Source organism: Grus americana, chromosome 5, assembly GCF_028858705.1.
Source record: "Grus americana isolate bGruAme1 chromosome 5, bGruAme1.mat, whole genome shotgun sequence".
Classification (NCBI taxonomy): domain Eukaryota; kingdom Metazoa; phylum Chordata; class Aves; order Gruiformes; family Gruidae; genus Grus; species Grus americana.
Genome location: NC_072856.1, coordinates 12,179,145 through 12,192,135, shown reverse-complemented (window position 1 = coordinate 12,192,135; position 12,991 = coordinate 12,179,145). Strand labels below are relative to the sequence as shown.

The window sequence follows — 12,991 nt, the reverse complement described above, 5'->3', positions numbered from 1 at the left end:
CTGTACTGCCTTCTGTTATTTGCAGTTAAGAGGTCTTTTAAGTCACAGATCTCAGGACTCAGATCATTTCAGTATCACATCTAACTGGACACCTCAAATTTACTGCTAAAGAAGGTCTTGCCCAGGAGAGCATGGATCAGTGCTCAAATTTCAGTTCTGAATGCTCTTAGCTTTGTCACAGGCTTATTCTAAGAACTGAGCAGTAAATTAATAGTATTTATTCCTGAAATGTGTTAGTAGGGTAACATCCTCTGTGCATTTCCAGCAATGGTGGCCCGCTCTGTCAGAAAATGCTCTCTTGTGTAGAGTGGTAGGCAGCTTACAGTAAGGAGCTTGTGCAGCAGAAAATGAAGTTTTGCGACTGAATTTAAAACAGGTGTAAGCAAGCATAGCCACGCGTACTTCAAATGTGTGTGCACTTTCATGTACACCATAGTTCAGAAAAAGAATTATTGTTGTTTTCTTACCGTAATGGCTGCTTTAAAGTTTTCCAGTTCCTTCTCAGCATTTTCTTCAGTAAGATTTCTCTCTCTCTCTGCTTGGTTAATTCTAGATTCCAAGGTATAACTATCATTTCTAAAGGCCAAGGAAAGTTGTACAAATACATTCTGTTTGGATTAAAAAAAGGCATTTTTAAGTGTCACAGTAATGTAATTTCCAACAACGACTTAGGAATAAGATATGTTTAACAAACTTTGGTGCTTAAATAAGTATTGAAACAGAAAACTGAAAATACTTTTTTACATTAGATTGTTTCAAAAAAATCGCTTCTCTCTGCTTCCTCTAATATATGGATAAATGTGTTGCTGCCTATTTTCCTGCATGTTTTTCTGGAAGATCAGTACAGCAGAGACACAATGAAGGAAGTAGCCTACCAGAAGCATGAGAATCACAATGGATCTGTTTTCTAGCTGGACTTCCTCCAAGGGTCCCCAAGGTTTTTAAACAGATAGTCTGTGCAGAGGAAGTCCAGGGATGATCTCACCATTAGCATTGTTTTACCTAAGGGATAAACACCTACCACTCAATCCAGTAAAAGATTAAGTGCTAACATTTTTATTCTCTTGCACCCTGCTTTTAAAGATAGGTTTTTTTCTTTACCAGATGCATTATTTCTTAGGATTAATACTTTGCAAAGCACACAGCACCAACAGCTCCTTTAGAATGGAGCTATGTAAACAAAATCTTTTTCTTGACTGGTATATGAAAAAAAAGAAACAAAGCCAGCAAGCTAAAGAGCAACCTACAAAAAAAAATTTACTTGAACTGAAAAAGTAGAAGTTATGTAAACTAACTGCAAGATATCATCAAAAACTGCCCCAAAGCTCCTATTGGCCAATATAAAAATGCAATTTAACTCATTTATTTTCTAGTCTCATTTAATCTCAATTTTTTAAATTATATTACAGTAATTTCCAAAATGAATGTGTATTTTACGAAAAACAATGCACAAACAATGTTTCTGTTATTCCGCCTCTAAGTCTTTTTACAGTTTATATTGTCTGGGACAACTGCCATATTTCATAAAATTGTTATTTTGATTGAGCTCAATATGTTTTTTTCCTAAGAAATATTTTTTGAAAAAACCTAAAATCCCATTACCTGGTTTTAATAACCACCCTTAGACGTACAGTATCCACTCAAAATTGAGGCATGTCTAAAATAATGAGTTTAAGAACATACTTACCTCAACTTCTTTTTCAGTAAGTGGAGGGGAGCTAGAAATAAAAGCAAAAAATTCACATTTTCATTAGTTTTGTGTCTAAAAACAAAGCTATTGTAATATTTAATTGAAAAGAACAACAAAAGACATCCTCTTCTTAAATATTTTACGGTTTCTTTGGTGAAACCAGTATTTAATTAATTCAATTGTACTTGTTATGGCTAAACACCACGTTTGGTTTTGTTTTTTTTTTTAAAGCAACAGCACAGTATCACCTGAGTATTGGCAAAAACATGCCAAAGTTTCTGGCAGCTGCAAATACTGCTTTCTGCACTACACAGTGATAAAGTGCGAGTACAAGAGCAAGACAGAAGTTACCCTTTTGGAGTTGCAGGTGACTTAATATGCTATACTTCAGATTACTATCTTTACCTGTTTTCCTTCTGTCAACAATTGAAACCTCATAATAATGATCACAGATAATCAGAGATGGGCAGAACCCAAACCCCAGCTCACTGTATATTGAATTATCCTGTTTTGGATGCTAACTTTGTTAGAATTTATCTAACAATGATTCTGACCCTGATTCTGGCACTGACGAAATATATGTTTGAGTTTTATGAGTTTTCTACTAAAAGAATGATTACTGACTATACAAAAACTAGAAAAAGTTACCAAAATGCAGTTTCATAGAGTATTATAAAAGAAATGAGATAGGCAACATTATATTGCAAGATCTCACTTCAAGGCAGTCATTCCATGTGTTTGAATTTACAGGTTCATATTCCCCATAATTGTTCCAAAACATCAGAGAGCTATTCAGTTTTATGCAAGTGAATACAGATGAAAAACATCTGAAAGAAATGACAAGACTGTATACACAAATTCTGGTGGATGCCAGTGACAGGAGTTGCAACTGACACAGCTGTCATGTACCGTGCAGACGATACTTTCAGAAAATTCAGACATTATTGTAATATTCATTGCACCATTAATCGTAAAATATAAAAATCAACACATCTATCATCAATGAGCAGCAGATCTTTCTTGTTGGGTAGAATAATATTGATACTTAGAGTAGTAACTCTATTTAGAGATACTTAAAGTAACTCCCTTCTAAGGGAGGCCAGTATGCCCCCTGTGTTGGAAAACCATTTTGTGCTTAAAGTATTAGTTGGGCCTAAAGTATTAGTTTCATATTACTTATTGTTATTCCAGGGGGAAGCCTACTAGAAGGAGCAGTCCTTCTAGAAGGAAATTCAAGCATCTGTATGTGTTATAAAACACAGCACAGAATGATAAAATTTGCATCTTTCCTTTGGCTAGTAACATTCTGAGAAATTTATAGTAAGAATGAAAAGTTATGTGTGTATTTATTCACTAGATTAAGCCAACTGTTTAAAGCACATTACCTGAAAAACAGAAGATCTTGATATTATCTGATCCTCAAAGCCAGTTCAGCATTTACCTATTTTGCACTTAGCTGTGAAATTACTTTTCTTTTCAGTATTTGATTACAATGAAGCAATGGTCTCTTAGAACTTCCTTACCTTATGCATTCATTTATATAAAATGTTGTATGTAACAGTTTCTTCATAAAAAAAGTTAAATATTTATTTTATCTGCACAGAGAACACTTATTGAATGCTTCAAATGATTGAAGATCTCTGGTATTTATAGTATAAAAACACATAGGTGAATTTAGGAATAGTTTTGGCCAAATATGTTTGGAATTGTTTTAATGCCTAATAAGGATTTTTTTGTTATGGTTTTATTTCTCTCAAAGGAAAGGCTTATGCAGAAATATGGAAGAAGCTTAGCTTTATTCTAATGCAATACAAAATAAAAAATGCTCACTCTCTAAAGTTATCAGTGGTGCAAAGTATCCAAGGCACGTGGTGATAAACGCTTCACTTGAGCTTTCGTCCATATATTTCTTGGGCCAGAGTAAAATATTTTCTGAAATAATGGATTTTTGTATAATTTTTAACATAAACCTTTCCCCAAAAAGGAAAATTCCAAATTCCACTTAAATTCTGTCAAGGAAATGTTAAGTTTGGATAGTAGTAAACTCAAATCAGAAGGAAAATTGGTATTTCTAAAGGTCTGGACAAATACCTGGCAGGCACAGTCTATTATGACTCCACCTCAGAAGAGTATGGACCAGAGGATGTCTATTGCTGTAGTTACATTGCACTATGCAACAATAGCTCTAGTTTCAAATGACCCCCTGTATGGTGCTACCCTGCACATCTGTAACATGCAGACATACTGTTTCAAATTGCATAAGAGGGAACAGAGAAACTCTTGAGCCATGGCAGGTGTTAAGCAATCTGTTGATAAGTGCCTACTTGCACAGCCCAAGATCAGGGAATTTGCAAGCAAGTCCTTCAAATAGGTTTGCAAAATAAACTCCACTCCGCTGAAAAATCATCACTTGCAGAAAAACTACAGAATTCTTACATGTCCAAATTTTCCATTGCCTGACCTGATTATTTTTCTGTGGGAAAGAAATACTAACATTTTTGACATGAATTTATATCTGCAGCAGCAATCATGTAAACCAGGAGTGGACAGACTGGTGGGAAAATCTGTACTTGTAGCATGCAAGTTAGGTTTCAGACTTTTAATGTGGAACTTACTTACAAACTAATTTTAAAAGTTGGCCAGTTACTGGAAGTCAGTGGACTCCTCAACATTTTTCAGAAAATCTGCATTGCACATTTTAAGATGCAGCAATTTCTCTACTGATATGGATCCCTGTAAAGGGAGTTCACTGGAAACCACTAGTGTGCCTTCCCCGGATGATGTCTTTCTACTTCTAATGAGCTTTTACCTTCCTGGAAGTGATTTGTGCACTCGTAGTTTTCGCAGCAATACATCAGGAATGCTGGGCATGACATCAGAGCTATTCTTTGTCTCTTCCTCTTCAGTGGGGGAGGGGAGAGGTGAAGGGCCTGAAAACATTTAAAGATAGAATCTTTTTATGGTGTTTGAAAAGTCCCACATTAACTATTAATAGTCAGCATCTCGGAGCCAGATAGGACCTTTTAGCCTGTGTCCTTTTTAAACTCAGCGAGGATTTCACCCCAACTCTACTGGGAGCAAAAGTGACCAACACAAAAAAGTCCATCCCTTCGCGCAGAATGTTACTTTCTTTATTGCATATGGTGATACCTGACTCATCTGTCCTTTATTGCTAAAGTAAAGATCACCTGTCTTTAGAGCAGTGATAACAAAAGTAATCAGTACAACTGTCATCCTTCACATAGAAAGACTGAAGCAATACGCTCTCTGACAGTCTCTAATGCAGTGTAAAATAATTATTGTATTAGTATCTTTCCTAGAATTCAAACCGAACCCGAATTAATTACTGGAACATCTAACCTAACATTTCGCATTTGTGCTTTACCTCTACAGTTACGCATTTCTGGAATATTTTAGCTTAGATTTTGTAATAGAGTACTGTCATTTTCAAAGGCTTTAAATGCTACCTGCCAAGATGGAGTCTACTATAATATACTATACTACAGAATTTGTGCACCATTTATGGTGATGAATCTACAACATATACTTGTTTGCACAGCATGTTCATTGATACAGGACATAAAGGTTATAATTGCATTCTCTACTTCCGTCACTTTCATAAAGACCAAGATATGGCTCAAACTTTTTTTTTTTTAATAATTCATGTTACTTAACTTTTTTATTTTAATTTTATTTAATTTCATATGTAATAATTCCCTTATCTCCTTCTATCTTTCCAGAATTTAATGAAGGACTCTTCTATAGGAAAGTCAGGTTCCCCAATTTGAATCTCAGACTTGGGAAGATAACTTTGCACAGCTCTCTTGTTCATTTGACGTAACAAATTCTTAGACTTGCAGAACAAATAGTGTGAAAAAGCTCAAATTTTGTAAATGCGGAGAGCATTAACACGAAAGACAGAAAATAACAGATTCTTTCTAGCTACATTTTAGTTCTGTGCATTTCCTTTATATTTAAAAATTCCAGTATTTACTTAAGAACAGTCGTGTGTCCCCATAAAAAGCCAGCCTGACACCACAATGTCTCCAGATCTAATATATCCCACTTATCTAAATATCTGTAGATGCAAAGTTGTGTTTACTAAGATGATCACAATAACTTGGCATTGATAGCAAAACATGATGGAGCCAGTATATTCGATGCATTACAGTAATAATGAAGTAGCTGGCTATTTCCTATTGTTTAAGCAAAACTACTACTCCAGTTAAAAAGCACAAGGTGGCTTTTATGACAATGTAAGGAAGTAAGTCTCCCTAACAAATGATCTAAGGATTTGACCCCTCATTTGTTTTCCCCACTGAGGACAAGGAGTTGACCCTTACTGTTCTGGGTATCATTTAGATAAGTTAGTAGACTTTAAAAAGCTCATGATGCTCATGAAATCTTGGCTGAAAAGCTGGATAAAATAATGCTTAGCGTTTCATAATGTTTTCCTCAAAAGTTTCAAATCTGCCAAAATTATGTAACACGCTGGTAAAATAGCAACTATTTCACACTTTCAAATAGAGCCTGCTAAATAATTTCTGGGAAATGATATATTAGCAGAGTGATAGGAATAATATTACCATATCTAAGAATCCAAAGATATAATCACTAAATACAGAAAGAGGACAAGAAGTCTCTTTTAATCTTGTTTCATTCAGACTGAAGATGAGTCTGTTTCCAGAGATAACATGAAATGTAGTATCTCAGCCATCTCCCTGTGTAACAGAAACTTCAAGGCCTTATGAAACAGTCCCAAAACAAATCTATGAATTAGCAACATGAACAGTATTAGGAAAAATGGAAATTGTCTTTGGATCAAATCTTGGACAATCAGTTTCAGCTCCTTTCATGTTAACTGTCTCCATCTCAGTTAATGTGGCCTCAAAAACACTCTGAACAACTTTTGACTTTACTTCCAAACAAATACCCCGTTTTGGTTCAAATATTTTCAATTGATTGCTCAGGACTACCGCTATTTAGTTCTTCCAGTTGTTGAATTGTTCTCAGGATTATATCTTTGCTCTTTAATTCTATTTTGAACCTTTTTAGATGCAGCTTACTGGCATCAAATCTTATTTGCTTGTGTTAGACTGGAAAAAAACATTTGGTGCCAGATTTCTGTTTCCTCATTTACATAGAGTTTTAAGCCTTTTCCTTACTAAAAATCATACAAATTGAGCTAACCCCCACACACCTATTGAAAGGTGTATTTTTATATTTTTCCAATTCTTCAATCATATTTATGTCTCTTTTCTGGCCTTATTACCTATCCACATTGATGTAGAGCTGTGGACCAGAAGTGAACATGCCATTCCAATATTTGCCACACGTATACTAAAACAAAAAAGCAGGAATAAAGCATTCCATCCCTTGTTTATGCTTTCAAGGATCAAATTCTCCCTTACGGCCACAATATCTTGCAGAGGTCACATCCATTCAATCCATCACTGCTGAAACTTTTTTTTCAGAAAGACACTAAAACTTGAGACAGTCCTTCCTTTATTAAGTACAAGCTAGATTCTGTTCCAGGTATGCATCTTTTCATTTGGGTGTAATAATACCTAGTATCTTCTTGGCTCAGATCATCAAGAAATTCAGGTACTTCCATTATTGGTCTCTCTTACTCATTGTTTACTACCTTCCTCCATGACTGCTTCATTACAACTACTATGGCAATTGAAGAAAAATACTCTTTTTTCCCCCCTCCGTATTAGTCAATTATAAAAATCAATGTGTAACAAACATTCCTTCCCGCTTTTATGATACTGCACCTTTCTCCTGTTCAGCTGCTTCACTAAGTTCAGGAAGTTTAAGTCCGACTAAATTTTGATTTCTCATCAAAATATGCTCCTGTTAAGAAAAACAGTAACATTTTTAAGTAACTCAACTAGAAATCTCAATTTAAATAACACTGCCATGAGACCACTAAATATAATGTTCACTTTATATATAATGGAGATATTAAGTTATAGTCAGATGCTACATTCCATGGATACATGTACATTCACACACACACTCTTAAATATTACACATTTCAAATTTCATACATGCATTATTTACAAAAATCCCTGGTGAGGCAAACAGAGATTTGCAACATGTGCCCCTTTCTCAAGTAGAAAAATTGAGTTTTGGTAAATCAGAGTTTTAATAAATGAGAGCGGGAAAAGTAATTTTGGATATAGCCATAGTAGTATCCCAGAAAGGAGAGAAAATTCAGAAAAATCAGATATTTGAGACTTTATCACTTTGACTTATTCAGTAGGATTTATTCACACCAAAGCTTGGTGTGTTACAGCTGCAAGTCAATACTTTGCTGTTACTGTACTCTGCCCCTGTTCCTTACAAGTAGGGAAGAACATACTCAGCAATTAAACCTTGCTATCTTATTTCTCCTTCTATCATCTCCTCATTTTCTCCTTTCATATTCTCAAATATGTTTACAATTCACAAACACCTGCTTTTGTTTATAAGTAGACAATTCCTACTGGAGACAGAGTTCAAGTCTCACCTAACTGGAATTAAAAATCATGGTGCATTAATTTTCTGATTCTAATTACTCTTTGTGCTTACCAGCTTCTAGGACTTTCAAAATTATATGGCTCAATTGTGTCTATAATCAAAACTTCTAGTACATATATGCTAACTATACGTGTGTTATATATACAAATAGGAAAAGATTAATAACTAAGCTGCCATTCCCACACAATAGAACGTGAATGAAATAATCAAAATGCAGAATTTGAGTTCCTCACCTGTAAGCCCTGTGTTCATTTTAAAATATTAACTACTGCAGGTCAAAGAAAATATTCTTATTAGTCTGTTACAGAAAGTAACTACCACTTTTTTTTTTTCTCTTTTCAAAGGTCATTTTTGCTATATACACATGGTAGCTTATGATGATGGTGGTTTATCATTTCATGACATTTCTACTTTTTTCAATACACTGGTTAATTCTTAGGGTTTAATTCTTAATTTTTACCAATTATTTAGACAATTATTTAACAAAGGATTAGTTTAAAAATTTCATAGTCCAAGTCTATCCTTCAAGAAGCTCACACATTTGCACCATGTGAGAATTAGGAACTGTAAGTATGGCCATCCTCTACCTGCCCTTGCTCTCAGGGACACCGAGTTCTAAAACTCTGGACACTTTGAGACATTTTCTGAGAATGTTCAATAAGCAAAAAACCATAGCAAAACAATTTCCTGTCCCCTGAGATCTTGCAAATGTAATGTTATTGCAAAGGTTAGTATTCTTGAATGACAGGACTACTGCACTTAGAAGGGAGAATACCAACCAATACAGGACTCAAAAACACTCAGCCAAAGAAAGTAAAAGTGATTTTTAAATCCAAAGAAAGATTACAAATAGTATATGATATGCAGAGGCCTGTAAGCCCTTAAACAAGAGTATAGCAACTGTCTCCAAACTGCAGTTAAAGATTTCAGTTTATAGGTAGGTCTCAGCCCACTCACACAGAAATCAGTCAGTCAATATATTGTGAGAGCCTGTGGATCTGAGGACAATTCCAAAGGAGCAGAAAAAGCACACGGAAGCAAAGGAAGTAAAAGAGCATAAGCGACCCTTTTGAAGAGAATGTTGTTACATCCTGAGGAAGGAAAGATTCCTCAGATCTAAAATTCTCTTTAGAAATCAAAATAGATCATTTTACTCCCAAGTATGTTTCATAAATGACATGATTGTTAATCAACTGCTTCCTGTTTACAGGTCATGTAAACGATGCAAAAAATGAGATATATTGTGTTTTAGACTCACCTTTCTGTTACAATGAAAGCAATTAGTACTTTCTTGACACTAGTATCGCAATTTTTTTCTGGGGGCCAAAACCTGCATATGCAAGAGTATATGCAAACAAGCATATGTGCATATTGAAGAGACCACAGTGCAGTTGATGCATATTTGAAGAGAATTAAGAATAATTCCATGGAATTTAATTACAGGATACAATTTACTAAAGTTTCAAAGGAAAAACACGATACAATACTGTATTGATTTTGCTGAAACTGTTTCCCATTATATTACCGTATGTTTCTTGCAATGATAAAAATAATGTTAAGTAAGTTGAAAGTTTACTAAGGTATGAAAATAACTTTAAAAGAGGATATGACTGATGACTAGGACTCACCTCTCTGAGCTTTGTCAATTTCTGCATTCGAACCGGTTGAACTTGGATTTGAAGGTCTTTGAATGCTTTTAATTGATTGCTGGATTTATTACCAACAACAAAGCTTTTATCTTCCTCAGATGGTAATTTTAAAGGTGTTTTATCTTTCTGTCCAGGCTCCAAGCTATCCCATGATACAGCCCGTAGTAGAGGAGGACGCAGTCCACACAGTTTAAATTCTGGTTTACATGAAACTTTATGGTCCCTCATTTCTGGAACAGGAATTTTTAGCTTTGAGTCTATATTTGCTATTCCTGGTCCTGGTAGATGGGTTCTTAAAGGAACATCATTTTCTTTTGCTTTCTTGAGGAACGATTTTCCAAGTTCATTTTCACAAACATTCATGCAAGTGTTAAGAGACATTCTGCCACCATCACCACCTGAAGGGGAGCATTTAGGTAAAGTATCCATATGTTTACGTGGATCAAAGTTTTCTTTTTGTTCTGAGAGCTTCTCTTTGGAGTTTTCAAAACCAGCAGAACGAGGAACCAACCTTCCCTGAGAAATCTTTCTTTGATCATTCTGTCTGCGATCAATTAATCCTTTTGCAGCACTCTGAAAGTAGAGGGACACACATAAAGCAGAGAAACAAGAGCAGATTTCTCTTTTCCCCTGCTCAAGGACAGATTTTCACTGTAAAAAGCTATTTCCTTTTTACTGACATTTGCTTTTAAACATGTGCTGTTGATGAGAGAAATAATTTTTAAAAGGCACTTGAAAGAGCACTGAATCGGGAATCTCTTCTCTGAACTTTTGAGATAACCTCCTCACATTCCAGAGGAGTCCATTATAGCAATCCTCATATAGCCAAGTTTCTCATCATCTTAATGTAAGGCTTGTCTGAACACACACCTTTAACCCTGTATCTTATAGCACTGTTACTTTCCTTTGATTGTTTTCTGTTAGTCCCTAACCTCCCAAGGGAAAAAGCCATGGACTTGTACACAAAATTAAACATACACCAAAGTGATTCTAGAAGATATTTCTACTTAACTTATAAAGGTATTTAGTATATTTATTTGAATTGAGCTACAGCAGGGTGCACGATAGGCTGTAAAGGCTAGCCGTAAGCCTACTGTCCTCCACTATATTTGCAGGTGCTTCACAATTTCTTAGAGCAGTATTGTTTTTTCTTTTCACTCAGTGAATAGTCTTTTAGCCTTTTTAGTCACATAAATAGGTCATATGTGCGCTAAGAAAACAGGCAGATTTTTTTCAACACAATGTGAAACACTTACCTCTGCAGTTTGCCTTTCATCCTCTTTCACAGTTCTGTTATTCTAGCAAAAAAAGGAGGAAAAAAGTTGCCTTACAAGGTTATCTTTGAGATCTATGCTGCAAATGTTAGATATAGATATTAACAGATGAACTTTGAATCTCTTAATTTTTACACTGCTTGTCACATTTATTTATGACGTAATTTTAGGGATTAGTTTTTTCCATAGATTAGGATTATATTGGATCTTCTTCCATTTTCTACACTTAACAGATCTCTATGATCCTTCAGCGCTTGTCACCTCATGGATTTTTGTCTTCAGAGTTAACGTTATTAGTCCCTCACTCTGCAGAAAAAACATATTAATAATACAATCTTGGTATATAAAATGGTATTCAAAATATCCCATTTTCCTCAGGGACTAGTAAAACAGTATAGTATAATCTAGTACTGCAATAACCAGGTTACTGTGCAGACTATTCAGCTCTTTCTTACCTGCCCTGGAGATACTGACTCGACACTAGTGGTTGTGCATACATCAGACCCTAAAAAGGCACAGACATAATTAGGGCATATCCTGATGTTTTGCTCAAAAATTTTACTACTACAGCATTAGCAAACACATATATGCACAGTTCCACGTAACATATTAAGGACAAAATTTAAACATGGAAAATACTATTTAAAAAGGGATAAAATTATCTAAAATATAGTGAGTGAAAACTCCATTGTTGAAAGGAATAAAGAAACAGAACACATAACTTAGCAGCACCACAGGAATAAAAATATAATACAAAAAATATACATGTAAAAATACGTATTGTGGGCATTCATAAGCTTTGTCATATTCTGGAGATGCCTGAATCGACAGATTTTGATTTCTCCTCGAGAGATATTAAAAAAATATACTTTTGGTTAGCTTTTATAAGTTAAAGTTTGAGCCTGCATAGATCATTTTACCTGATGGAAGTGGAAGAGTGAGAGAGTTGCTCCGAGATGCTACTGGTGAAACTTTAGGACTAAGTGTAGGGGAAACTGCTTCATTAAAACAAAGACAAAAACAAAAAGGTAATTTTACTTTCTAGGTTTGTAGCATCTACATTTTAAAAATTCAGATAAAATTAAAACATGAATCTCATAGCCATCAGTCATGTTTGTCCAGAACTTGACAAGTCATTTTAATTGCCAAGTTGTACTTGGGAACAGGTTTTATCTCATATACCTGCCACGAACTAATACAAGTCTGTTGATACACAGAATCCTTATTCTCCTGAGTTTTCTGATACTGTAAGCACTGCAGAGAAGTAGACACAAGAGAAGGCTTCCCAAGGAATTTAGAAAAGAACAAGGAAAAATTAATTTTAAAAATTATAGTTGTTTTTTTCCTCCAGAAAGTGCCAAGCCAATTTTAAGATAGAACTTTGTTTTGAATTGACATTTCAAAGCTAAATGAAAGTCCTACTTCATGATAAAATGGCATTTTGTCCTAGTTTTCAAAGACTTCATATGAGGGGAAAAAATAATTTCAATTGACACACTAGAACAATACATTTTATTCTGCTGTTTTAAAGGAGGATCTGGTCCATTTAGCTTAGTTTATGACTACGTTAAGAATAAAAGTCTGTGTAAATACGTCTGGGGGAATTGTTTTTTCAGCAGTATGAATCTTGCCATTAAAATTTCATTTTATGTACAATAGGAACTTTAGGAAGAAAATCTTCACAAATAGAAATTTGTGATCACTTTTTAGATTCCAATAGAAATACTTCATGCTTTCCTGTTACAGTGTTTGCAGTGTGCTGTTCAGGCACTCAAAACCTTTACACCATCTTCCACTGTTACATCTGAATATAGAGATTGGTCATTTCTGTTTTATATGGAATTGTGAGGAGG

The 12,991-nt window shown here is 34.7% G+C and overlaps 1 protein-coding gene across 16 annotated transcripts in view; it reads right to left on the bottom strand.

The window, feature by feature from the left end:
• IRAG1 (inositol 1,4,5-triphosphate receptor associated 1) overlaps nucleotides 1–12,991 on the bottom strand; it is a 120,121-nt gene that overhangs the window by 15,980 nt on the left and 91,150 nt on the right. For 15 of the 16 annotated variants that reach the window (XM_054827688.1, XM_054827691.1, XM_054827690.1 and 12 more), the window contains 8 exons: nucleotides 12,059–12,136; nucleotides 11,594–11,643; nucleotides 11,121–11,162; nucleotides 9,844–10,437; nucleotides 7,468–7,546; nucleotides 4,500–4,620; nucleotides 1,688–1,718; nucleotides 468–608 (listed from right to left, as the gene is read on the bottom strand). In XM_054827688.1, coding sequence (XP_054683663.1) covers nucleotides 468–608; nucleotides 1,688–1,718; nucleotides 4,500–4,620; nucleotides 7,468–7,546; nucleotides 9,844–10,437; nucleotides 11,121–11,162; nucleotides 11,594–11,643; nucleotides 12,059–12,136 — 1,136 coding nt within the window. The remainder of the gene's footprint in view (nucleotides 1–467; nucleotides 609–1,687; nucleotides 1,719–4,499; nucleotides 4,621–7,467; nucleotides 7,547–9,843; nucleotides 10,438–11,120; nucleotides 11,163–11,593; nucleotides 11,644–12,058; nucleotides 12,137–12,991) is intronic. The other variant, XM_054827696.1, reaches the window with a different exon arrangement.